The sequence below is a fragment of the Dermacentor silvarum genome, chromosome 3 (assembly GCF_013339745.2).
Source record: "Dermacentor silvarum isolate Dsil-2018 chromosome 3, BIME_Dsil_1.4, whole genome shotgun sequence".
Lineage (NCBI taxonomy): Eukaryota > Metazoa > Arthropoda > Arachnida > Ixodida > Ixodidae > Dermacentor > Dermacentor silvarum.
Genome location: NC_051156.1, coordinates 220,858,821 through 220,884,710, shown reverse-complemented (window position 1 = coordinate 220,884,710; position 25,890 = coordinate 220,858,821). Strand labels below are relative to the sequence as shown.

The window sequence follows — 25,890 nt, the reverse complement described above, 5'->3', positions numbered from 1 at the left end:
GGAAATATGCGCGCGCGGCGCCGTATCGACTCAACTATAATGACTCTCCGACTTCTTCCAAACTTCGAGAAACGGGTCTGCGGCGTTGTAATCGTCGACTCGTTAGACGCACAAAAAACGTCAACATATACCAATTTCACAATTGTACCTTAAAATTGAAGGAACAGAAAGCGCAAGAAATGAAAAGCTTCCGTGATGCAAGAAAACCCTACGTAACAACAAGATCCACGCAGCGTGCCTGCACCACAAAGAAGTTGCTTTAATCAGAAGGACTTATTGCATGTAGGACTTATTAGGTGCACGCCGGTTTACGCTGTAGTAGCGCGAACTCTATATGCCAGTACTAAAGAAGAAGATCATTATATTGAGCCAAGTAATACATAAAGATTTCTCGTCCACAACAGAATACCCAAACACCCTGCAACTATGCAGGCAAATATAGTTCATTGGCCCATTGCGGGAGCGCACATTTATGCAGAAGTTCTGTAGTAGAAGACGACGCGTCAGGGACACAAGCATTCTACGCAACTCTGCGCTAGGTGGCGATCGTTACACGCGTTGAAGACAACTTCAGTGTGAAAACGAGGCGTTTGACAGGGAAACAGCGCAGTCTTCCGTTTAAACGCAGTAGCGCTAGCGCGCGAGATTTGTGCAGGCTTCCTGGTTGTAATTTTGCTCGAAAGGATCAAAATAATAATAATAAAACAAAAGAATAAAGAAAAGAGAAAAACCACCACCTGCAGCACTGGTTGTGATGTAGTGGGGCAGTTAGAAACCACAGCGGGAGCGAACGGTGAAACGTGACAAACAAGCAGGTGCGCGTCCACTAGGTTGGTTTAAGCAGCACTGCGTTCGGTATCGGAGCTGGTTAAGCGGTGTATAGGTTTCGAGTCTATATAGGATGGAGCGACAAAGCGCAAAAGGCTTGAAACAAATGGGCTGACTGCCATGCGCGACGAAGAAATATATAGATAGAGTTGACGCGACAGCTGCATGGATTCGAGCATAAAAGAATAGCGAGAGAGAAAAAAAAAGTGAACATTTGACGATATAGCAGGGGGGAAAAAAAAGAACAAATGTAGACGAAAGTTGGCATAACCACTAAGAGCGCAAAAACAGACACCGGCGGTCGCGAAGCCTTGGGCGGCGGCAGTCAGGGAATGAAATTGACGCAGCTGCAAATTCGAGCTCTAAATATATAGATGCGTATATACGTTCCCGATCGGGCATAACAGCAGGAACGCGGGCAATGGAGCGTGCACAGGTGGCGTGCAGCCATGTGGCATCCGTGAAAGGGGAAATACGGTTTGGAAAGGGGGCGGGCGGTCGGGTTATATGTGAGCGTCACCGCGGGGGGTGGCAAGACCTCCGGGACATCAATGTCCACCTCGCGAATGATGCACCCGACCGCGGACAAAACATGTCACCCTGGCAAATCGGTTCTGCGGAATTCCGCAAGGCCCACGGAGGAGAAGGTTCATGAAAGAAAAGAATTGACATCCACTCGTATGGTATCAGGAAGCTACAAAGGAAACCCACACGGGTTTCTCAGAAACAAAGCTTCGCAGCTGAAGAAAAATTCGTCTTGGTTCGGGGTTCGAAACCGGGACCAACGCCTTTCCGGGACGGTCGCTCTGTAGCATCTGAGCTAACGAGGAGGCCAGAAGATCGCAGCGCCAGGGCGCATTAATCGACAACTCAAAGCAAGCGCCCTGCATGGCAACGAAGCGAGAGTGTATAGTGGTTCCGTAGGCTGTACCCACGGGTTGGTGCTGAAACCTTGAAAACAAGTGCTGCGGCGCGTACAACGAGGACGTTTGGGGTACAAAAAAGGGAGGGAAAGAGAGATAGGGACACCTCTATCTCGAAACCATTATTTTTTGTTTCCGGAACATCGGCGGAAGTGAGTTGGCACTGGCAGGGGAAAAAAAAAAAAGAAAAAAGGAAAGTGAAGAGAGCGCGAACTGGGGCAAAAGTATCGAAAAACAAAACGCTGCAGTGTTCTCTCCTCCCCCTCGTTACATTCTGGTTTTGCGCATTTACATGCGCTCTCCGAGGTTCACGGTTCTTTGAGCACCCTTAACGAAACTCATGCATTGGTCTGATTCATGACTGCATATTCGTTCTGTCATTTTTTTTTTAAATGAACTGACGGGAACTGTGCTCACATAGCTACCTGTCTGCTTTCAGCACGTGCCTGGCATCTCACGGCCTTTGGTGTCCAGCGATGATGTCGGCAGCCGCATGGAAAGGTGGTTCGCAAAGGGGGAAAAGAAATGATATTGCGTAGACGTTACCCGCATTACTGAATGACTGAGTGAGCGAATACTCAGCCGCTGATACCTGGCCGCATCTGGCAGCGTTTCGCGGTGGACATTTCGCAACCCACCACAACATCCATCGTAAGTAAACACCAAAAGCTGGGTTTGAGCCATTGAAAGAGAGAGTTAGCTTTTATGTTTACAAATATTTTGATACATTCACCTACGGGCGCTAAAATCAGCTAGGACACGGAGATTCTCGCAGGACCAACGCCGAACGTAGGCTTCACGAAACATCGATGCTCAAAACGTGCATAATATGCAGTCGCAGGGTGGGGAACATACATGCATCATTTTCACAAGTCAATCGCACACAAACTGCCACATACAGTTTCTTGTTGCTAGCCTTAAGGCTTTTGTTTCCTTTCAGCTTGATATTCTTTCGGTTCTTGTACTCTGGACCGGCGATACCGATTTATCAGCTTGCTGTCAGGCGCTATAGGTAAGGCACCATCGTTAACACCGACATACTGTCCCAGAAAACGAATGAAATAATTGTTTTATGAAAGAACAGTCTTTCAAGCACACCATAGCTGCAATGCTTATTGCATTGGCGACAATGTGATGACAGTGCTGACTACAATTTCTGATGCCAACAAAACTTTGCAGCGCAGTTCATTATAGCAAACGCGGCCGTCCGAAATAGAGAAGCGGAGAGGTGTATTCGTATCATCGAGATCAATCGTGGACCAAAATAGAGAGTGAGAGAAAAAAAAGTTAGAACCTTTGACTTGAGAGGAGTCCCCTTCCGAACGCCACTAAGCCGAGAGAGATGTCAGTTTAATGTCGGCGATCGCGGTGGTTTAACAAACGCAGCAGGCAGCACGCCTTCATTTCTCACATTTGCTAAGACCTATATATATTCTAATTCGCGGAATCGCCGCACTTGTTCAGTTTGCGTCCTCGCTCGCCTCCGTTTTATCCAGAGATGTGCAGGGCATAGTTCGATATGCCGTTCGATGGATTGTTTTTCTTCGAACTCGTCGTTGTTTTCGAATCGTCGCGTGAACTGTGATCGGTCGGACAGACGTCAAGAGCAAGCGAGCAAGAAAGAAAACAGAAAAAAAAAAAAAGCTTGCGCTCGGCATCAGCACCACAAAAGAATCGGTTGTGAAAGCGCGCCGTATCATTGTATCGTCTCGGAATCGACGCTCAAAGGGCGCGCACGAATTACGACAGGAAAAGGCCGAACAATACGCGCGCACTCTTGGGTTGCACAGCCGGCGGCTGCGGCGTTCAAACGCGCGCCCTCTGTCGGCAGCTGTGGTGACGGCGCGGCGCATCTTTGAGGCCAAGCTCGAACAAGTGTCGAAGAAGAAGAAAAACCGTTAGTGCTGCTGCTGCACACATGTTAGCCTCCCTTTTCATGTCGGCGCCGTGCGGGCTGACCTAGTTCTTGTTCCGCGCGCAGTCAGACGGCTATCTGTATAAGCGGAGCGCGGCCTACCGCAATCAAGCGGCGTTATAATCGTCGCATTCGCGTGCTTTAACTCGCATCGAGTCGTATGTGACTTGGCACTTTAAGATATTTGCTCCCCCATTCACTTCGCAGCGTGTAGGGTAAGCTCAGTAAGCAATTCTAGTTAACATTCCTGCCTTTCTTCTGGTGCTCCGCGATAGACATTCTGACGATAATGAAAGATGCCGACGTAATGACTTGTAACTCTTTTCACGCGGATAACTCCGGTGGTCGTTCATTATTGAATGATTATAGTTTGTATCGTTACCGCTAGACAACGCAAAACGCATCAGGGTACACCGCAAGCGCCAAGCGCAGCTGCTCTTCCCTACCCTCTCTCCTGCTGCAATAGTTTAACGGTCTACGTTACTTGTATACCGGTAATATTATGGTTTATGTTAGTGCTGGCCGCATTTACAATACGCTTTAACGCTGGTAGAGAATTGTTAAAGATAAGGTGAGCCAATCTACACTCCTTCACAGGCACTTCGCAGCGTATTAAGTACGTAGCGAGTGCCTCTGACAGACGGTGGCAGCGCCGGCATGTTGCAACCCAGGAACTGATATGACGTTCTTTTTGCTGCCAAGCCGCATACGCGTGTGCAATGATGGAGTAATGCAGAAAGGTGCACTCTTCCTCCGTCGCACTGCACGGACGGTAATGGCCGTCCGAATTGCTGTTCGATTGCTTTCGCCCTCCACGCCTGCTACAAGCACTGTTGCGCCATGGCTCCAAGTTCGTTAACTGATTCGACGAACGCGGTGGCGGCCGCTCGACATCCCGTTCCCCGGCAGTGCAAGTGAGCAAGATAACGGCGGCGACCGTGCTATGGTGTACAATATAGGCTACTCTAACCACGCAATACACGCGGGTGGTCGCCATCAGCGACGCATCGACAGCGAGCGGTGACTCAATCGGCCTAACGAGGTGGCCGAAAGGACGCCACGTTCGCATTATCGAGCGCAGATGCCAACCCCTCGAGTCACTATATACGTACGCCACGGGCCCTGCGCCGCCTGAAACGTGATTGCGTCGGTAATTATTGCATCGTGTGTATGTCCCACACGACTGAGGCGATTTTTTCCCTCTCGCCCCCTTCTCCGACCTCCTCCCACGGTCAACCTCGTCTATGGCAGCGCGAGCAAGCGTAGGACAATCAACAACGCGTCGAACGAGTGCGCTCTCAAAAAAAAAAAATAAAAAAAAAAAAAAAAAAATCAGAAGAGCGGCACGAGGGCGGCATCGATCTGCTCCGACGAATTATCGTGCGTGCAGTTGCCACGTCAACCCCTTCGCATCACCCCGATACCAGGGCGCCCAGATCGGTTGGTTTTACTTTCCGGCACCACGGACGCCTCGTTTTTCCAACCTCTTTCATCCCCTTCACTTCTCTGGGTTCATAACTTTCGCCGCGGCGGCTGACGCGGGAGGTGTGATGCTGTCCCCGGCGTCACTTCGCCTCTCTCTCTCCTAGTTTCCCTATTTTAATTCCTTTAATTCCTCGCCTTGCAGCAGCCCGCATCTCGTTTATTTATTCCTCAAAACGCGAGAGGAAAGGGTTGTCTCTGTGCGTGTATGCACCGCTCGCTGATGGGATTCCGACCGGTCTGCCTGCCCAGCCCCGACAACCGAAGGCTCCCCATTTTTCCCCCTCCCGCGCCAAAGGGTTGGCCATCCCCATCGACCCCGTCTTTTTTCCTCTGCGGCGAGTGCGCCCGGCCGGCATAATAGCCCCGGGAGCTGGCACCGGCACCGATTGGGACAAAGGCGTCCGATCAGCCAGCGCGCCAAACCCTGGCCGCGCACGGTTCGAACCCGCCGCCAGCTCGCTCGCATTTCACTTCACTCGAAGCCTCCTTTTTTTCCCCTACGCTCATTTTCATCCCTACGTTCTCCAGCCTCCTCCTCCCCCCCATGTACTCCTGCCTGGGCGCTGGCGTTTATTTATTTCCGAAGCCCATATCCCCGCAGCTCAATCCCTTCCGTTCGCCTCACCCCGTTGCTCCCAGCCATTTCTACCAGGTCCGCCTTTTGTTTTTCCTTTTTTTTTTACCCCTCGCTTCTCATCTCTGATTTTAGGGATGTTTGCTTCGAGTCGGTTCGTGCGGCGTAGTAATGTATCCCTCGCCCGAAATTGGAGCTCCTGCCTCCTCCCATTTCTAATGCCGATCACTTCCCTTCGCCCAAGCACGAGCGCTCTCGCTCGCTTTCTCCTCTCCCGCCAAACAAAGGCCAGAACCGGCGGCTTAGTCATCGCCGCCGCAGCGATTCCCGAAGCCCGTTCGAAGGCCCGATGACTCCGACAGACGCTGACGCCGCTGATGGCGTACGGCGTGCACATGAAAGCGACCGTTGAAAAAAAAAAAAAAGTTGTAATAAAAAAATACGTCGAGCGCCTCTCAGCGCGCTCAGTTCCTGGTTTCATGTACGCGCTCCGCTCGCAGCCACGCTAAGAATAATATATGTGCAGCGCTACGTGCGTTGTGATGCATGACAATGCCTGCGCGACGTCTACAGCCGCCTCTGCCTGTAATAGCATACCACCGCCACTGATTGTTTGATATGATGAACTTACGAACAATCGATTACCTGTAGAACAACATTTCGCTTCGCAACGGCTGATTCGCTGTATGTATAGGAAGCTAATAAATTTGCTTTTCTTTTTTGTGACTGCATTGGCCGGCCGCGTTTATTGGCTTAACGGTAGAACATGGCGATCACAAGGAGGTCCTGCAATCCGGCTGGACAGATCACTAAAGCGTCCTGTCTGCGTCGTCTTCCTCGATCTCACTTCACCGCTCTCCGTAGTTTAGATAGGGATTTGACAGTTTAGATGGCCAAAGTTTGAGTACATTTGAACTCGACGCGACGAACAAATTTCACACGACTATCTCCTTTCTGGAGGATGAAATTCAATGACTTATCTTGACACGTGAAGACATTACCGCTTGTTCGCTGCTAATCGCTACCAAGATGTTCCAAGGTGCTGCGAAAACCTTCCGTCCGGTACATAGATTCAGCAGTAAAAAGCAGAGTTAAGTAAGTTTCCAAGAGGCGCATCAAGACGAGTCGTTTAACGATGAAGGCGATCATAACAATGTGGAAAACTTGGATGCCGAGTTGAGCAAGCCGACTTCAACGCCTTCTCCCAACCACTTCCAATACCGTTTCATCACCTGAACTAAGAAAGAGCAAGTGTCATTGTCTTTCTGTCAATGACAATGCGTGCCCTAGAGACCATTTGTATTAACAGATTGGCTAGCATGTGACCCGTCAGTATGCAGGATTATTTAGCTGTAGTTCCGACCGCATGAGCTCAGAGCTATTATATACATATGCAATATGCAATTTTACGCGCTAAATCTACTATTTGATAATAAGGCACGTCGTAGATTATAGGCACGCCGCATGATTATTTTGGCCACTTGGGACTCTTTAACGTGTACCTAAACCTAAGTACACAAGCGTGTTTGCATTTCGCCCACATCGAAACGTGGCCGCCAAGGCCGGAATCGAACCCGCGACCTCGAGTCTAGCAGCTAGCGCAACGCCACATCCACTAAGCTACCGCGGCGGGTTACTCTCCAAGCAGCAAAATAATATAGTATATAAAAAAGGCGTTGCGTTTTGCACGAACGCCCTTACTTGGTGCGATAACGCAGGGACGGAAAAAAATCTTTCGTAACTTGCTTTAACCGTTGTCAACTTTGCAGTGTCCGCCGACAAATCAAAATGGTAAATATACATGTAGTACGTAGGTGGCGGCTCGCACGAGCTAAAAGACAGGAAGATGTGCCACTCAAGATAGCGCGTTCGACAGAACGATGCGAAAGAATTTGTCATCTGCTACAATGTCGAGCTCCACGAAACAATTGTCAAAGGCCGACCCGAGAGCATTGCGAGGCGGGCGCAGTGCAGCGTTCAACCCCGCAAAGTCCAACTTGCCATTTTTGCTACGCTGAGTTGGATACCTCAAAATTCTAATTTAAGCCCGAGAAGCTGAACCCAAAGTCCATAGTAGCGTTCTTGATACGCCAGAGCAAGTCCTAGCTCAGTAATCTGTAATCAATTACTAATTGATTACAGATTGATTTACTCAATTAACGTGTTTTGGTAGGAGTTTATTCTCTATTCACAGAAATAACGTGAACAAATGTTTCTAATTTTCTTCGATGTGGAATGGTGTTTGAGCTTTGTGGGGTTAAGATATCGAAGCCCAGGGGAGGTATTCTGTAGGAGTCCGCCTAGTGGACACCTCCATTTCGTCTGCTGCTGAAGTGCTGATTGGCTGTGGTGCCTGGCTCCTGTTGAAGCGCACCCGAGCTCAGCCAATCAGAACTTCAACAGCAGACGAAATGGACATGTCCACTAGGTGGACTCTTACAATAATCGCCAGGAACATTGCTTTGCGGTGCATACAACAGATGGCACCGGTGCGCTCGGCAGACGCAGCGCAGTATCGTAGCCGCAAAGGCGCAGCAATAGGAGGCACAAAAAATTTCGCATTGAGTGCTTCGTGCTACGCGCTTCTCATAACTCCGCTGCTTGCAACGCATTTGCGACAAGCATGCATCAACTACAGCGCGCTGAGGACAGGCAGGGGACGGCGTCCTTACCTGATTTGCACGTTCCAAGTCGGTCATGAGCATTTCCATTTCATCGGACCGGCTGCGAGAGACGAGAAAGAAACAAAAGACGTTAGAATACACTGACGGAACCGGCTCAGGAATTGTAGAAATAATTTATAGCGTTTTACGTCCCAGACCACAGCTAGGTGTACACAGCTCGGCTATGACTGACGCCAAATAGTGGGCGGCTACGGATTAAATTTAACAACGTGAATTTCTTTGATGTGCACCAAATTTTAGCACAAGAGCACTCATTGCATTCTACTCCTGCTCTCTCTTAAGAATGCGGCCACTGGTGCTGGGAATCGAACCAGTGACTTCACGCCCAATATCGTAACGTCATAGCACCGTTCTTCTTCCTATACCTCCGCAACAGGTATACTGAGGCGTTATTGACGCTATATCAAATCATTAATTCAATTCCGCTTGGGGCTTAGAACCACTGCGCACGAGCAAAAGCGCCTCCTAAGCTTCTGCGCATGCCCAGCTTTGACAAACTCGAAGCAGCTGCCATGTCGAAATTGGTCTACTGCCAGTACCAGCAAGCAGGACCACTTAAAGAAAAAGCGCGGTACCGTGTACCCCAAAGGAACCACTGCATCTAATGTTAGTATTCGAACAAATAGAGAGAGAGAGAGAGAGAGAGAGAGAGAGAGAGAGAGAGAGAGAGAGAGATCAGATTTGCCAGAGGGAAAATGAACGTCGAAATACACGGGAAGCGGGCATCAGCAGTGGATTGAGCTCGCGCACGAAAAGCGAACGCTTTCATTTTTTTCTTTTCGTTCCCAACAAACGCTGTAAAAGTAAGTCACGCTCAGTTATGTGTCAGTACGGCCTAGAAACAACGAAGACGAACGCTCGTACCGGCTATTATTCAAAGCTGATAAATATGGCAGATTCTCGGCGGGCTTCAATCACGCGGTTGCACTCGCCTGACACTGAGGGACCGCCGCGCATATCGGAGCGCGAGCAGCAGTGCGCGTTCTTGCATTCGTCGTTGCATTCCCAGGCACTTTGATGGCGACGCAAACGTCAAAACAACGGCGACAATATTAGGTCGCGGCGAGGAATTAACCAAGCCTGACGTGAAGCGGGTCTCAAGGACGCCGGTACAAACAGTTCGATCATGGCGGCCGTCAGGTCGCCCTCCCGTGCGGCACACGGCGCTGTCACGTCGCACTCGAAACAGGATATCGGAAAATAAATTATCCGGCGCATCTGTAGATACGACGCGGCGAGGAGGGTCACGCTTGATGCATCGGTAAGCGTTCCATTTTACTTTTAAAATGCCTCTATTTCGAATCGCCTGTTACTATAGGCCGACAATCAGGCCCATCCGCTTTTCCAGAAATGTTTCCACCATTGGGATGGAATGTTTCGTACAGCTCACGTCAGGCACGACAAATTAAAGAAAGGAGGCCGATAAGACCGCTACGAAGCGTATACAGCGATTTATGATTTAGAAGTACAGTCCTCCTCATGACATTACCTGTTTTTTTTTTCTTCTTTAAATAACAATAATAGTTTGTTGCTGAGAGTTACTATGTATCCTGCAGATCCTAAGACAAAGCAACTGCCTGTCTGAGGCGTCCAACGGAGTAACGAACTGCAGTTCGCGCGCCTGCAGTTAATTGGAAATTTTCGAGTTTGCACGCGCATATAAGCTCAGAACAGCAAACTATATATCCGCCCTTTCAGTGTGAGCTGACAAGCCACTGGCGTGAACCTACGAGGAGCGCTGAACAGAACCGCGAAAGCCCTACGTTGCGGTACATCCATTGCGGTACAGCCATTGCTGATATAAAATGATCATTCATTCATTCATTCATTCATTCATTCATTCATTCACACACACACACACACACACACACACACACACAGAGAGAGAAAGACAGAAATACCAAATGAAAAGGTAGAGGGGCACATCTGAAGAGTAATCTTGTTTGCTACAGTACGCGAGGGATGACGATAGTCACGCCATGATGCGGTTACGCTCAGTCTTTCACTTGAGCTTTACGCTTTTGATAAATGGAGCAGTCATATTAGAGTTTGCTGCGAAGACCTCTGTCAAGGAGAGGAAACTAGACATCTGCATTTAGAAAAAGAATGGCTGTCCAGCTTATCCAGGGCTGAAGCGAGCGCCTATCGTTTGTTTGTTGTACAACTGACCAGAAAGCCCTATATGGCTATGGACGATAAGACGTGTGCCCCTCTGTCAACGTCTCAAACGACATGGTACAGGAATGGTCCATCTACTCTATGGAAACAAATACCACAGCGAGTAAGCGCGGTCGATGAAGCCGTGAGCTTACAAAGTACAGTTAACGTCTCTATTCTGATATCTCATTAAAACCCAGCAACATACTCTGTTCACTCTGGTTAAAAGAAGCGTCTATCTTACGTAAGAACTGAACGCGCGACCTCACGACCGGCAACTTCAACTTGCTCTCCCAGAATGTCACGATAATCTATAAGTAGCGCAAAATGACACGAACTCCGTCTTGGCGAAAAAGGCAACAAGGAGTAGGTGGACTGGGATGCCGATAATCTCGCACGACTTCCATGCGTTCATGACGTACAAGAACGTTTGGTTGCGGAACCACTACATGCGTCCTCCTATCGGCAACGATTCGTGGAACTTTCGCAGTCGTCGGTCCAACCGGCGTAGCCAAGAGCAATGACCTAGCATCACAACCGCAATGCACCGGAAGCGTCGGCGAGTGTCCCCTTCCGCCGACCCCTGTTCATTTCTTCCACTATTAGACCTCTCGGGTAAGAAAAATGTTCATCCGGCAATGTTGCGCGCGCATTACAAACTGATAACGGATATGTAATACTGGAAAGTGCGTTAGGCAAAATAAGCACGAAGCACTTGCCTCAAGCATAAAATAAGCCCCGTCCTACATCGCCCTCACCCCTTCTGTCACCCACCCGTTTGGTGCCGGTTGAAGCGGTGACGGCGGCTTGCTCCCTTCGCCCTCTTGCACAACCATCGCCCGCCCGGTGCTGGCGGTTCGGCTGAGACAGCCGAGGTGACGACTCAGTGCCGGTGAGCCGACATGTGCGCGGCGAGATGGGGCCTCGAACCGAACACGGAGCTGCGTCGACGCCGTTCGGAGCCTATCGAAGCCTTGGCGCGCGTGTCAGTATACAGGCCTTCTTCTCCTCCGCCAGCAGCTGAGAGGAGAGGGAGCCCTCCTCCACGATCATGTGCTCGTGGGACGCAGGCACACAGGTATAGGTACATCGCGGTCGCAACGCGATTTGTTGCCACGAAAAAGCACAAAGAAAACCATCGAACAAAACGCGCGCACACGCAAGCGTCAGAGCGAAGCACGAGCACGCAGCGGCTGCGCCAACGTGCAACTCTTTTTCTCTTCCTCCTCCTCGAAGCCCACGTTCGAGAGGGAGAGATGGATGGACGGATAGACGCGACAACTGCGATAGATAATAGCGCGGCGCTGCCTATTCGATCCATTTATCTACTTTTGTTCCTTCTTGCCTCACTTCTCTTTTCACTCTATTGAGACCCCTTCCCTGCGCCCCCGACATAGCTGTCTGCCAGAGCTTCGCCTTTAATGCTCTCTCTTCGCTGGCTTCCGCCTCGCCACGTTTCTCTCCATTCGCCTATTATATGGGTGGAAATATGGATCGTATCTGTTTTTATATATGCCAGCTTTCTCTTTTATTTTTGTGCGCGTGTGTATTCTTCTTTTTTGTTTCCTTTTCCGGTTTTCAGTTTCCCCGTTTCAGTGTCTGCTGCTCGCCCTCGCGCATGGCAGCTGGCGACTGGCGTTACGGCACGACTCTCCCAATCTTCCGCGCCGATTCTGGTGGCAGTGACATCATTGACAGCGCGACGCAAGGACGTGTGATCGGCGGGCACATTTAGGCAACCAAGAATCAACATTTCGCTCCGTGCGCCTCTCCTCCGTTTGTTTCGGTTCACAGATATCGTTTATTGCGATAGCAATTATACGGACGCTCGAGACGCATGCATGCCGTTGGCACCGCCACCGCCGCCGCCGCCGTGCCGTCTCGCTATCGACGGCGCATGGGCGGCCCGCGCGTGGAGAGTTAGATTTCCAGATATACGCGGTGCGTTTCGCTGCACAAATGACGAAGCGAAGTGGACGCACCGCCAAGCTAGCTCCCCTCAATCGGCTCGGTGGTTGATCCCGGGCAGCGTAATTAATGCCTTATCCCATTGGTGGCATACAAGTTGTGCGTACACATTATAGCGTTCCCGAGCTGCTGCGTGTATGCACTGGCCTGAGCGGAACGGACAGTAAGCGTCAAGCTAACTGGGCGCTCACTAACGCCAGAGATTCCCCACTGGCGACTCTCCCCATCACGAAAGCGTTGTGAGACGCCCGGTAGCTGGCTGGGGTGCTGTTCCTCCTGCGCAGCAGCAGTTGCCTTGGCGTGCGGCGTGGCGTCCACTTGTCGCACCCGCGTATAGTTAAGAACCCCGCCTGCGCTGTCACCGCCCACACGATTAACACCAACAAGCTAGAAACTATATGCTAACAGCCTCGTTCAAAACGCACGAGGTTTCGAAAACTAAACGCTAACAGTTATGGAAAGAAGACAAATAAAGCTGGTAGTTGCACGTTGCCGTTAAAGTAAAGCTCGAATTGTCTGCAGTGCACAATGGGAAGAGAATGAGAGAGAGAGAGAGAAGCTGAAGCGTGTTTACGTCGATCAAATATAGTATAGGCTATCCGGAAGTCTGCAAGGTGCCGAAACTATTTTGGAGTTTATTTTGCATTTCCGTGGCCGTTTTCAGGCGGATATCCACCGCTGTGGAGCCCTCCACTGCGGCTTGGCTCATAGCCAAACTGGCTTCGGCACGTAAAACCTCACAAATTACAATTATAGCTGACGCGTTCCAACTTTGCGTTTAGAGTCTGCCGCTAAGTCTGCTGGCGGCTCCACAAGATGTTCAAGACATATACTATTGCACACGGAATGAAAGGCAGAGATATTGCTTCACTGAGGCGTTAGCTATAGCGGGGCATAGGAGGGGGTAACGTCATCGTACGCCAATGTTGCACAGATGTGGTGGCCCAATATAATGACGCGCCTTTTAATTAAATTCCGCAATATCACTCTATAACGCACTTGGGATTTGGAACCGCATTCCGTTCCCTTTTATTCCCCGGTGGGTAATGTATATTAAATGTAGACCATGTTCAATTTGTGTGATAAGGACATCTCCTTGTTTTCTATTTTTTGCAGACATTTCATTTGTTTCCTCTTTCGCAGATATCCTCTCGCTGGGACAGCAATTAATGCTTTCGGAGTAACTATGGAGTGAATTGAATCCCTCAATTCACTAAATCCGTCTATCTTTGTTTGATCCTTTAAATATGTCTATATAGTTGTTCGGGTGGCTATAACCGCGTCACAATTTTAAGTGTACTGTCCCCCCATATTTTGTACTTGCGGCATCATAGAGCGAAGCACTAAAGAAACAACCTCGCCAAATTAATGAAAAGTGGACGCGAAAAGGAAGAAAGAAGCCCGCGGCAACGTCCCTGTCATAGCGCGACGGAAACACGCCTTACATTATTGCCGGCCCCCATATCATTCAAAATTCCTTCATTGCCAATCACGCGCGCCATGCACGGCTGTATTCCGATAATGCCGCGCTTTTTATGTGACACCTCGGTCAAACGTATAATGCCCTTAACTTCGCCGATTTTTTTTTCCGGCGCACCTCTTCCATTTTCCCCTCCATACTAGAGATTGCTAAATCCTGCACCCAACTAGATCGCTCGCAAATTGCGCTCGTCGCTTGCCAAAGGCGACAGTGTACACCGAATGATGTTTGAAAACCCTCTCCTAATTCCCACTTTTGTCCCTGTACTGAAATTTAGCTCAGCACGAAAGAAATACGCTCCATACAAACGTACCAGCAAGCAGAGGAAACCACCAAATCCGGTACTGGCGTTGCTAGCTTATTTAATAATGTACTAAACGTATCCGGAAACTGCACGCTCAATATCCATCGTTCAATTTGCATGACTATTTGAATATGTATCGGACACTTCTCACGATTCTACAGAACACGATTTAGTTACTACAGTAGCCTTGGCGAGTTGCACAAAGCGACAGACGCACGAAGACACCCCAGAATCACTTCACCGATTACAAGTAAGATGTTGCCCACAATATTTACTAACGTGCAACATGCTTTCCAATGAACGAACTGCAAGGTGCCTGACGATATAGAACCACAGAATATGCCGCACCGCCGAAGACGACCAGATCGGGGTCATTTAGCTTCTCATCGCCGACGACGTAACTGCAACGCATTGTTTTCTGACGTGATGGCGTTGGCTAAAACCTACAGAAGCAGACGAAAGAGGCCTTTCAGACAGTGAAATCCGTAACAAAACCAATTCCCAAGTGAGCACGGCGCAATAGAGCGTTCTAATGAGAAAATTGCTTTCTCAAGCGGGAAACACTTGGAATCTCGACTTACTTTAGAATCCCGATCGTACTTTAGAAATCACACCACTCATTGTGATACACTGCGGCACGGCCAATGCTGTACGCACTTCAACAGCACCAGTTGTTTAATGAGTTGTGTCCGTCCTCGATGTTTCATGTGACATTCGTGCTAGTCTCTAAGAATGAAATTATATTTAGCGTACAGACGGCATTTGGCGTTCGGAGTGCCTGATTTTGTGTATAGGCCACATTTGCTAGCAGTCCTCGATATGTTGTCGCTTTGTTTACCCGTTCGTCTGCCATACGACCTCGGCAACATTGCAGAGGAAGCTAAGAAAAGAAAAAATTAGGATGACCTATTTTCATGTCACCGGCAACTCGTTTTCATGCGAGCTGGGTCGTTTCAATACCGCTGCAAAGCTATCTGCTCGTCGCTATCGCCCCAGCGCGAACACCGATGAAAGTAAAATAGGCAAGGTAAAAAGAAATTAGGCTGCACACCGCTTTAAACACGGCCAGGCCTTCTGGCATTGCAGAGGGACATCGAAAGGCAGCTGGTCGCGTAGGAAAGGATTAAATCTGGAGCATGGCGTCCCGCACTCTACGCCCTCATCGCGTACAATATCCCTAGTTTATTTTAGCATGTGTTGCGGCTTCCTTTTACAGGCTCTCTGCACTTTCCAAGCGTAAGAACACTTGCGCCAATCGTTCAAAATTTAAATAAAAATAAGTTAATTAATTAATTAATTAATTAATTAAAATGCAGTTCACATGTCTTGTCCGCCATGACGACACACACACACACACACACACACACACAGCCGCGTTTGACGCCACAAGATCCGTTTCAAGCTGCACGATCTTTGAACGCTCTATAAGTGGCTGTATATAGGACGCATGTGAGCATTTCGCACATGAACAAATAGAATGCGATTCAACACACTTCTGAAGCCCGCTTTTGCGCTAATTATGTCTGCGAGATCTCTAATTAGGATCGCCTTCATCAGGAACGGTTTCAGTAATTAAGGGGTCCACAGTGAGTCCGCCCACTAATGGTTTCACGCATGCTCGAGTGCTAAGCATCTCCCCTTCTTGCTATTTCGAAATAAAAGCGATCCCTCCAGTAACAATACCAACATTTTCTTTAATGTATGTTTTTTCTTTTCAAGAATAAAAAAAATCTGAAGATATAGCTCAGCTACTTCTAAAAGAATCGTCCAACGGAATTATAAAAAATAAGCGATCAATCACTAATAATTTTTGAGGAAAGCAAACATCAGAGACGATCATGACTCACCTTCCATTGGTGTCCGATTTGCCCCTAGCTTTCAGTAGTTCACACTGGGTGTGTTCCAAGGCTGCAATGAAGAAATGAAGACATCAGCGCTACGTTCACATCCAACGAAAACTGCGCACGAACAGCTGCTTTCGTAGAACGGTACAAGTAGCTTTGTTGGGACTGAGTGCACCTTAAGAAACCATTACAGGGAATGCACATTTTCCCAAAAGGGTAGCGGCGAGGGGACATGTGCGCACGATAAGACCGATAACAGTCGAGGATAATTAATTATTTTTACAGTAGCCGCATGATTGCGGCTAGCCACTAGCAACGAACATCGTGCTGGTATAATATAAAACAAACCCTTTGCTAGCAACGTTAGGCCATCGAACTATATTTACCTTGTTTCGTACGCGTGAAACCATTTTCAAACTACAAATAGCAGGTCTCTCTGGCGAAAAAGAAAACAGAAAGTGAAGCAAATACCTTTGTCTTTGTTAATGACAAGCACGAGCGCGGTGTTTTCATGCCCACTCAGTAAGGTTCCGACTACTACTACATTTCCGACGTGCTGCATACGCTCTTAAAGATCGAATTTCGCCTGTCGCGCGTCACTACCGGCGCGCAGCACTACAGTTGACTCGTGCTCACGGAGACGTCATCGTAACGAAAGTGCGCAATCGTCCTCGGTTACTAGAGCCTAAGCTCAGTAATTCAACCACTCGCATATCCCTCACTCACTCACTCACTCACTCACTCACTCACTCACTCACTCACTCACTCACTCACTCACTCACTCACTCACTCACTCACTCACTCACTCACTCACTCACTCACTCACTCACTCACTCACTCACTCACTCACTCACTCACTCACTCACTCACTCACTCACTCACTCACTCACTCACTCACTCACTCACTCACTCACTCACTCACTCACTCACTTAATGAACCACCCACTTAGCCATATCTGACTAAGGACCAAGCAAATGATCAAATGAGCATTTCATTGCTCGCAAGACTACACGTAAACGTAGAGGAACCAGGCACACTTGAGGTATGTTCAGACTGCGGTCGTAACGTTAGCAAAGCGCGCATCTGTCGTAAAGCCCATATCATGCGTTACTAGCGTTAAGATCGTTAACAAAGCTGGTCGTTCACATTATCAGTTGCATACGTTACGCTTCTTAAGACCGGCCAGTCAAAACGTGAGCCGGCCAGTTGCGTATCAGTAGAACACCACCGCACATACACACCACCGCTACTATACCAGTGTCTCCTACTACGCACGAATGCATGCGCAGTCATGGCCGTTGCTGTAGCTGGGGATGCTGGAAGTCGCGTCAGCGGAAATTTAAAACCGAAACTGCGACGCTTGTTGGTCACATCGTAACTGTCGTATCTGTATGAAACGTAAACGTAGCGGGCCTTCCAGCAAATACGCTCGCATGTGTGACGACTGTTGCGCTCTTAACGCTTCATACCTTTGTAGTCTGAACAACTTAGTTGCACTTTTTTTGCGTTTGCGTTTCTTGCGAAATATCTGCACATAACGTACGCAGTCTGAACGTACCTTTACGTCGATGATTCAACGAACGGCAAATGCTTCCAAAAGAGAACGAGCTTTCCAATTCGCCAAGCCCCATAGCAAAGTAGCAGCGCGTGCGTGCACCGAGAGTGGCACTCGCGCGCATGAAGTAATCGGCACAGCGCAGCGCACGGCTGCCTATTGTCGGCGCCTCTCCATCGAAACCGTGACCCATTCACTGGCATCGGCTGACACGATCTGCCACTAGCGCCTCCACAACCTTTAGGCGGCGCCAAGAAGCGATCGCTCATTCATAACAACATCCATCACGATCACAGCGCGACCTCCCCTTCTACAAGTCGATTGCGGCGAGAGAACTGACGCGCGGGCTGTTCGTGACGTCGCCATGCTACGCCATAAACACTACCGCGCGATTCCTCGCACAGCCGGCGTGGAGGCATGTTTGTTTCACACAGGCAACGAGTCATGGCAATGCTCACTCGAGATGGTTTCATAAAGCTAGGGCGCTATAACGCAAATGATTCCAAACTGTTTTGATTCCAATTTCTGCAGTCAGCCTCCACGATTGGTCAAAACATTTTCGGGCCACTCCCAACTTCGCCTGTCTGTCACACGACGTCACGCAAACCGCGATAGCTCGCCATCTGATATAACGTGTACACACTGATTATGCATGATTAAACCGCACAAAAGAAAAATAATTACTCCTGATTCGACGCCTTTTAACCATTAGCCCTCAGCTATTGGTCCAATTTTTTCTAGCTACGCCCACATCGCCTGTCTATCACGCGACCTCACAAAACCGCGAAAACTAACCACGTCAAAGTGACGTGTACGCGAAAAAAATGCATTAATATGCCGAACAAAACTGAAAAATTTTCTGAATAGCCACAGACTGCCCCGTTCCGAAAGGAATAGAAGAAGGCTGACCGCCGTTCGCTCAGGCCCTCGCTACTCGCACCTGCCGGTGAGCATGTATTTATTTGCGCATGGTAAACCTTTTTGCGTGGCAGTGAAGCGTTATCGAGCCCTTCCGGCATGCATACGACATCTCTCTGCCAACTGTTCCTTGCTGAGGATCCGTTTTAGCGGCATTCTTATCCTTCCGTTGCACGCCGCCGCGATTTTCGACCAGCCACCGCAAGATAAGCAAGGCAAGCGGACCAATAGGAGAAGCCGGCACCACCCTCTTGATGCGGTTATCTATTTTCACTGTGCTGGCTCGGCCCCATCGAAACCCTCTCCACTAGAGCGTGCTCCTCGCCTCTTGCCAGCCAATTAGATCAGATAAACCGCTGAGTGTAGACAATGTTATTGGTTTTGAAAGCGAACAAAGGTGACCTCCTATAAACGAGGAGAGAGATTGATTGGGTTGTTCAGACAACGCTGCGGGTCACCGCCCGATGCTTAGCGTCGATGGTTACGTAAATTTGACGTCAGGAGTTTGGAATCAAAACAGTTTGGAATCATTTTACGTTATAGCGCCCCTACTCATATTGTCGCTGTGCAGTACTGTAGCTTTTGTCCGTCTCTCTTCTAAAGCCAATGAGCTTCCTGTGGCTCTTTCGCCCGTTGTCGGTGGCCGGAATTTGCCCGCGCGGCACCAGCGCCGAATGCTCCCCTAGCGGACGGATGGAAGTGTGGAAGGTTGTCGCTGTGCCACCGCGCGCCCGTGTTCTGTACGGCGCGAGCGCTCGTGCGCGTTGTTTTCTCAATGACGAGCGCGACCTCATCAACCAGGAAATGTGGCACGAAATTGATGATTCGAAAACACGAAAGGTCGAAAGCCGCCCGTGAAGTTCTACAGATTTCCGGGGAGGTGGTACGAGAAGGACAGACGACAAGCATGGATAACTGCAGTGCGCCGAGTCAAGGAAGTCACAAACTTTCGCATTCGCGTGCAATATCACGGCCGCTCGATAAAAACGCTATAGTAATATGCCTGTATTTAGCACACCGCCGTTTGTTTAGTCGTGTCGCGTAGTTGAATCGTACAGTGGCATCCGCCGTGTTAGATTAGCGGCAAATGCATACATGTTGCGCCGCTAAGCTCGACGACGCGAGTTCGATTCCCGGCCACGGCGGCCACATTTCGATGGGGGCGGAATGCAAGAACACCCTTTTTACTGTGTACTTTAATTTTTGTGTGCGTTAAAGAACCACCGGTAGTCAAAATTGTTCTTGAGACCGCCCATTCCAGCGTGCCTCATAGTAATTTCGTGGTTTTGGCACGTAAAACTCCCGAATTTAATTGATTGTACTGTGCGTTCACTCGCGATCGGCAAGGACGAGCTCAAGAATTATTTCCCTTTTCCAAACGTTGCAACTTAAATTACTAGTTGTGCGGGTAACGGAAGGGGCCGCGCGCTACGTGTCTTTTGTGTGGTAGCAATCCGTATTTAATGCTAGCCGCGGTCGTCGCGTGCGTCTGTAAGCGGCAAATCGGAGAGCAGCTGCTCGAGTCGTGCGCGTTATGTTTCTAGGTTCACAATATCCAAGCATTCTTTAAGGTAACTGCCATGCGCACCTTGCACGTTCTTCCTGCTTCACTCTTCCTGCCAAGAATCTTCGTTTCATGTAGTAGCCGGCCATCGGTGCGAGCTTACTTTAGCTGCGGCGGGGGCATTCGCCCGACGAGAAACTATAGATTTCCTTTGACGAGGCATGTATTGCTAATGCTTGCGCTCGTGCTGCTGGTCCCAAGGTAATTCTCGTTCGTATAGTGCTATGCTTATTGGTGCCTAATGCATGTGTTATTTCCGAGCTCAAAGTGCTGATGACACTCCCTGGGATCCAAAATGAGAGCAGGCGTGCATGCGCGCCCAGCTACCAACGAAATCAACGGCAATCGTCGTCGTCTCTACTCATCTCCGCAAGCATGCATGACCGCTTTGTGACTGCATCACAGAGAAATAAAAGTGACTAAATTACTCAACTCGGTGTGTACCTCTAACTCGACGTCGTATACGATCTTGTCGGACACCTGCGATACGCGCTTGGCTTTCACTGTCACATCACCGTCGACAATTGGTTCAACACCATACGTGTGGAAGCAGACACTCCCCTTTCTTAAGGTTGCCGCCACCAAAACAGCTGTCGGCAACCTTCTTGAAACCGCATTGCAATCTTTCCGGCGCTGTTCCGAAAGCAGTCGATCTGCCGCCGTCGAAAACGGAGCGCCGTGAGCACGAGCAGCGAAGGAAAGCGCGGACGAAACAATGTAAACAAAGCGGAGACTGCGCCACGGCGCGACCGCGCTGCTTGACGTTTCCACATGGGGGGCGCTGTCAGCAGGCGCAGTAGCGCCGTCTGGCGATCGTTTTCTCGTTTATTGACCCTTTTCGCGGCGATCCAGTGGGCGCTGCCATGTTTGATCACGTGGTGACGCGTCCATTGCTTGCCTCAACTGCCTCCGTTGCCGCCTTGTATACAATGGAAGTGTGTGACGCCGGTGCGGCTTAGAAAACCTCTGTTTTCGGAGATATCGTAGACGGTGACTAGGTGGACGACACGAAGCTTTGATCACAGCTTCAGAGAACATGCACAAGCGCTTTCGGAGCTGATTAAGCTATGTCCAAACGGCGCAAGCAGCGTCGTTCCTAAAAGCGGTGCTAAAAGCGGGGCTAAATATGTATTCCCAGCTATCTAAACATTCCGCTCATGAATTCAATCAGGATTAGTGTGTTTTGCTCTTTGTTCTTTATTCGGCAAATATTTTCAAGCAGTGGCTTGTCAGTTTCTGACTCAGTGAAGTTCCTCGGTGCGGCCACTATCTGATTATTTTCTGCCTTATCGCTGATAGTTCTGATAGATTTGTTCTTGTTGCGCACAAGGCTTAAGACGTAGCTGTTTTGTACATTGTAATACCTTGTAGCAAATATACATTACAGCTAGTAACTCGCTCACTCTTGTGGACCGTCACGAAACATTCAGCTTCGACCATTCGTGCGCCATCGGTGTAGTCCGTCATTTGTTGTGCGTATACAGTACGCATATATTCAAGTGTGCGCCCATTCACTTAATCTTGATACGTCGGCGATAGAGTCGGCGTAAGTTTTCCTGCCATTGGGGACACATGTGTATAGATAACGTGCGTGAAACTTACTATGACAGGAAGCGGCGCTACTCCCTTTGTCATTGTTTAACGAGTGGTACTCACTCTTGCCGACGTTCTGGGGATCAAGCCCTTTCTTTGAAGGTTAGCGATACGAGGCTGGCGGATGAGCAAATTTCTGTATCCTCGAAGAAAGCCGTACATCTCGAAGTGCCGAGTAACACGTTCGGACAGTTGGAGCAGCGGTCCGCGAACTTGGCCACACAGGTTCATTCCATTCCTTAACATGCCAGTCATTATTTTTGCAGCCAACTACTGCACACGTCTTCAATCCACATGATTCAATCTAGCATGATTGGAGCACAGCAATGTGTTAGCGAAAACTCAGTTGCATTTCCGACAGCTGATCGCACAGAAGCAAGGTAGAAGCGGTAATGGTTTCGTATTCGTGCGCGGTCGCTGAGGAGAGGTATGGCGCGCAGCCGTGAGCGCCATCTCGTTTCTCTAAAACAAACTGCTCCGCGAAAAGGGTCAATACACACGCTGTGATCGGTGCTGTTGCGTTCCTCCGTCGCCTGGGCTTGCCGCTGCATGGGCGCGCATTCGTCGCCAAAGTTCGCTGCGCGTCTCTTTTTTGAAGTCGAACAAATATTTAATGTTTCCGGTACCTTTTGAGCGCAACTTAGATATTTGTCGTGCGACTCCGGCTCTGGTTTTCCTGTTGTTTCTAATTTCTTGTGCACTATATAAAATAAAATAAAAAAAGTAAAGTTGCGGGAACTGCGACCCATTTAGGTTTCTCTTCTGTTTTTTTTTTCCTTTGTTTTTCTACAAGCAAATGATTTCACCGCGTATCCTGCGAGTCTGTTTCCCTATGGATGATCTCGACTGTTGTGGACCCTAAAGAAACTTTTCGGAGCGTTCTATCTCCACATGTTTTGTTCTGGTCTTCTCGATTAGGCAAATGATTAGGACGCGTATCCTATAGTGAAGCCTAAACAGCGCTAAGGAAGGGACAATAAGGTAAATACAAACGACAAAGCGCTTCATCATTTGTTGCTCTTACTTTTTAATAGTACTATCATTCGCGCTGTTTTCAGTATATCCTACCGAGCCGCATTACGGTGGTACTGGGCTCAATTCAAATTTTGTAATCGTTATTTCATTCTTTAGACAAATTATCGCTGCAGAGAGGACCGGCGACATATCTGTTGCCACAATTTTTCATTTCGTTTAGCTAACTAAGTGACAATAAATCACTAATGACAAATACATATAACTAATAAATAAATATATATTACTGCAATCAAACTTGTGCGCCTGAATGCGTGCACGTTAAGGCGTTCCAGAACAGGAATTCGTCGCTTACTATAAACGTCGCGGCGAGGGACGGTGTCTCTCTCCCTCTCGCCCGCACATCAAAAGTTCAGTTCAATGGTTTCCACCAATAATAACTGCATTGACGTGTGCGAGGTATCGCATGAGTAATCGGAGCTTCCTTAAAGACAAAAAAAAAAAAAAAGAAAAAAGAAAACAAGAAAGAAAAGAAGCAGAAGAAGATAGGTTTGTTCAGCAACTTATTGCTGTCGTATTCAAACAACGCATGAATGCGACCTTCCGAGAGTTATTTTTACCTTTTGCAAAAGACTAAAGGCGGCGACTGGCGCAGCACATTCACAGTGCTCAATATAACACGTGGCCACTACCTAGTAGCTACGAGGACGGGTCACGTCATCACAGATTATATTAACCACAAAACTTCTTTCTCTCTCTTTTTTTTTTTCGATGGGAGCAGAGCAACCAGTGTTAAGGCATTCGAGCACACGACATAGCCACGTGCTTTAGCGTTTCAATTGTTTAACGAATTCTGGAAGGCCTGTGGGTGCGTTTGACTCGCCGCACCATCAGCGATCGAGCGCGCCTTAATTGGCATTACAAGTCCTTGACATCTGTGGCGAAACGTCAAAGACGTGCATATGTTCGAACAAACGATATGAGCATTCAATCGCCATTACGACAGGCGAAGCTGCTGTGACGATCGGTCGACCGGCGTCAGAGCCAAAGGGTAGTTCTCCGTCAACGTCGATGTGAGAGAAGAATATCGCCCACGCCGTTTCGATGAGGAAAAAAACGGGGGAAAATGCCACTTTTGAAATGTCAGCGAACGACTGTATGCCAGAATGCGAAAAAAAAAAAAAAAAAAAAAACAGGCCAAGACGAAGCCGCCGCAGAGGCTGGAAGTGGCTAGTCACGGATCATTCCGCTATATATATATATATATATTGCGACGAGGTTTATTGTCGTCGATAACGTTGTAAGAATGCTAGGTACAGGTAGGCACTGCAAGGGCTGTTTGTAGCACTGGGTTCTCTCGCGATCACGGCACGGTCCTTCGTCTGCCTCTTCAGTCGGCACATACCCAGGGGCGCCTCTTCTTCATTACAATATATATATATATATATATATATATATATATAGTGGCCTCTAGAGCGAAGCACTGGCAAGATATGGGCAGGTGAGGAAACAGTGGGAATTGACGGCAACGGTCGCAACTGCAGCGAATTGGGGCAGAGCCAGCTTGCGGGAAAAACTAATCGCGAAACATTTGGAGACGTGGCTTTGAACGATATGACAGGTGTAATTTCGGAAGCTGATCTAAGTTAGCGGGCTGCTCGCGTCAACGTTTTCGCCGCCACCGCAACGCCGCCACAAGACAAACAAGTTTACTAAAACGCACACAAACTGGCCATTACGCAGGCAGGGTCCGTTTTTTAACGTAAATCCCTGCGACTGGGGGCGAAGTGGGCAGTCTCACGGCATTGCAGCAGTCGCCGATACTTTTCTACTCTGATGTGGAGGAGTTTCGCGAGGAAAATCTATACAGAAACATTTTCAAACCATATGTGGACCGGCTGTAGAGGCTCCCATATACCTTCAGACAGCAAACGAATTTTCGCTCACCCCATTTAAGGCCTCAGCCAGCTATGCTTCTGGTTTTTCGCGTTTAGGGACAACCACTGCCCAAGTTTATAATTCTAAGCGGGACCAATCAGTGACAGTAAAGATACGTTGAAAAAACACGGACCCGAATGTACACCCGTGAGCTAAAGTATACGGAGCACAGGGTCGCCGAAAAAAAAAAAAAACTGAATTTCTTCGTAATTAACAAGCATAAACTGGAATTAATGGGTACACTGAAAAGTTCGCAATGCCAAGTTACGGACTGCAGTCCTCAATTTCAAGTTGCGTTAGTAGGTAGAGGAAATAATCGGCTTTATCGCGCAACCCCTGGTCCGTATACCTTTGCTCACGGGTGTACACTGTTTCGTACAACACAACGGTTCCTCAGAAGGAACCCTGACGATTGTGATAGCGAAGGCGACCGGTCGGTAACAAGCCTTAGCTACGAATATAGAGCTTTGCGAATACGAGGCCCGGTCACCTTTGCTCCATTTTACTCCTAGGTGAAAATAGGCTCCCGACACATTCGAACCGTGGCATGTAAACTGTGTGATCCTCAAAGCGCCATTTCTTTTGCAGTCGAGACATTTTTGACAACGTTCAAAGGAATTCAAATGCAAATTAATATGGATCTCTAAAAGACCTTGCAGGTACTACATAAGTACGTTTAGCTGTGGGACGAAGATTTAGCAATTTGAAGCGACATGCTTCCATGCTTCCTCCTACGCTTTTCAAGAAAGAAAATGCGTGCTGGCACTAACGCGCATAAAAGCTACTAAACTAAATGTATAGTAATGCGCCACGCTACATCTGAGGGAACAACCTCTATTAACCGTTTTTAAATAGACAACGTCATCCAATACTTCGATACGGGCGCATTATATCATTCCACCTCTATTGGCATGACGACGCGGTTGCCGCAATCGAAGCAGTGACTTCGTGGTTAGCGGCCTAACGCAACAGCCGGCGAGCACAATGAAGCATACTACGTAGTTTGCGCGCGTAATTTTCCGACTTTCACGGGGCTGGTAAACAGGTAAAAAAAGACGAAGCGCGATTGCTATTGGAGTCTAACCTTTGTGTTACCTATGCGACGTGTTGCAAAACCCACGTATAGCGTCTATACAGACATCTGTGTAGTTTTTGTTTGAATATTTCTTCGGCAGTATCATGAAGGC

At 48.7% G+C, this 25,890-nt stretch overlaps 1 protein-coding gene across 6 annotated transcripts in view; it reads right to left on the bottom strand.

Moving 5' to 3' along the window:
* The window catches only part of LOC119446713 (homeobox protein cut-like), a 365,290-nt gene that overhangs the window by 47,130 nt on the left and 292,270 nt on the right, over positions 1-25,890 (bottom strand). For all 6 annotated transcript variants that reach the window (XM_037711232.2, XM_037711235.2, XM_049664342.1 and 3 more), the window contains 2 exons: positions 16,166-16,226; positions 8,398-8,449 (listed from right to left, as the gene is read on the bottom strand). In XM_037711232.2, coding sequence (XP_037567160.1) covers positions 8,398-8,449; positions 16,166-16,226 — 113 coding nt within the window. The remainder of the gene's footprint in view (positions 1-8,397; positions 8,450-16,165; positions 16,227-25,890) is intronic.